Source organism: Amblyraja radiata, unplaced genomic scaffold (assembly GCF_010909765.2).
Source record: "Amblyraja radiata isolate CabotCenter1 unplaced genomic scaffold, sAmbRad1.1.pri scaffold_513_ctg1, whole genome shotgun sequence".
Taxonomy (NCBI): Eukaryota; Metazoa; Chordata; class Chondrichthyes; order Rajiformes; family Rajidae; genus Amblyraja; species Amblyraja radiata.
Window position 1 is genome coordinate 89,296 of NW_022630583.1, and position 1,872 is coordinate 91,167.

The window sequence follows — 1,872 nt, forward strand, 5'->3', positions numbered from 1 at the left end:
AGAGCTGGTATAGACAGATACAGCGCTAGAGCTGGTATAGACAGATACAGCGCTAGAGTTGGTATGGACAGATTCAGCGCTAGTGCTGGTATAGATACAGCGCTAGAGCTGGTATAGACAGATACAGCGCTAGAGCTGGTATAGACAGATACAGCGCTAGAGCTGGTATAGACAGATACAGCGCTAGAGCTGGTATAGACAGATACAGCGCTAGAGCTGGTATAGACAGATACTGCGCTAGAGCCATTCCTCGGGATGATGAGGATTTGGTCTGGGATACGAGTGGGTGACGCCGTGAGCCACCGGTCCCCCCGTCGCCCGGCTCCCACCATGTAGACCACGCAGGAGACGCCAAACTAAACATGTATGGCAACGCTTCGGAGAACATCACAGCGCCAGATACCATGGAGGAGTTGGCCATCGCCTCGGGGTTTGGTACTATATTGTCCTTCATGTACGTGGCCGGCGTGACGGGCAATGTGTACACTCTGGTGGTGATGTGTCAGTCCATGAGATCCGCTGCCTCCGTCTACATCTCCATCGTCAACTTGGTGCTGGCCGATCTCCTGTATCTCTCCACCATCCCATTCATCGTCTGTTCCTACTTCGCCAAGACCTGGTACTTTGGCGACGTGGGCTGCAGGCTCCTACTGAGCCTCGACCTCCTCACCATGCATGCCAGCATCTTCAACCTCACCGTGATGTGTACCGAACGCTACCTGGCCGTGGTTAAACCCCTGGAAATGGTGAGGCGCTCCAAAAGCTATAGGAAGGCCATGGCCGGGGCGGCATGGATGGTGAGCTTCCTCTTGGCCCTCCCCGCCATGAGCATGTTTAAAATGCAAGAGAGCAGGGTGGAGAACGGGGCCATCAAGCGGACCTGCGCCAGCACTTGGAGCCAGGAGTCTTACACAGTTTACCTGACTGTACTGTTCAGCACCAGTATCGTGGTGCCGGGAATGATCATCGGCTACCTGTACACACAGTTAGCAAGGACCTACCTGAAATCCCAAAGGAAGACGTTGGCAATGAGCGAGAACAAGCAAGCGTCTAAACAGAGAGTGGTCCTCATGATCTTCAGCATCGTAGTGGTCTTCTGGGCGTGTTTCCTGCCTTTCTGGGTCTGGCAACTTATCCCTCTCTATTCTACCAGCCTCAACATGAGCACAGTAAGGTGCATCAACTATTTCATGACCTGCCTGACTTACAGCAACAGTTGCATTAACCCCTTCCTGTACACGCTACTGACCAAGAACTACAAAGAGTATCTGAAACAAAGGCACAAACAGTTCCAGCGATCAGGATCCACGTTGTTCAGATGAAACGCCAGCCTGCGGCTATCCATTAAATCCATCTCTTCGTGGAACCACAACAGCAACACTTCCGAGACTGTGGGCATGGCTCATTTGAAAGGGTCGAAGTGATACTGTCCGTGTCTAAAATAACATACTCGCTCAAGCCTTCAGGTAGGAATTTAAACATTGTCTGACTGTATCTTGAACAAGTTTGGGCTTTATTCTTTGGAGCGCAGAAGGTTAAGGGGGGACTTGATAGAGGTCTTTAAAATGATGAGAGGGATAGACAGAGTTGCCGTGGATAAGCTTTTCCCACTGAGAGTAGGGAAGTTTCAAACAAGGGAACATGACTTCAGAATTAAGGGACAGAAGTTTAGGGGTAACATGAGGGGGAATTTCTTTACTCAGAGAGTGGTAGCTGTGTGGAATGAGCTTCCAGTGGAAGTGGTGGAGGCAGGTTCGATTTTATCATTTAAAAATAAATTGGATAGTTATTTGGACGGGAAAGGAATGGAGGGTTATGGTCTGAATGCAGGTAGATGGGACTAGGGGAGAATACGTGTTCGGCACGGACTAG

The 1,872-nt window shown here is 50.4% G+C and overlaps 1 protein-coding gene across 1 annotated transcript; it reads left to right on the forward strand.

The window, feature by feature from the left end:
- Positions 1–362: 362 nt before the first annotated feature.
- Positions 363–1,322, forward strand: LOC116970084 (urotensin-2 receptor-like). The gene has a single exon (XM_033016810.1). The coding sequence runs from the start codon at positions 363–365 to the stop codon at positions 1,320–1,322; it is 960 nt and encodes a 319-aa protein (XP_032872701.1).
- Positions 1,323–1,872: the final 550 nt, after the last annotated feature.

Bases quoted from the DNA above. Each gene is read 5' to 3' on its own strand.
- LOC116970084 (XM_033016810.1), top strand. From the start codon at position 363: ATGTATGGCAACGCTTCGGAGAACATCACAGCGCCAGATACCATGGAG.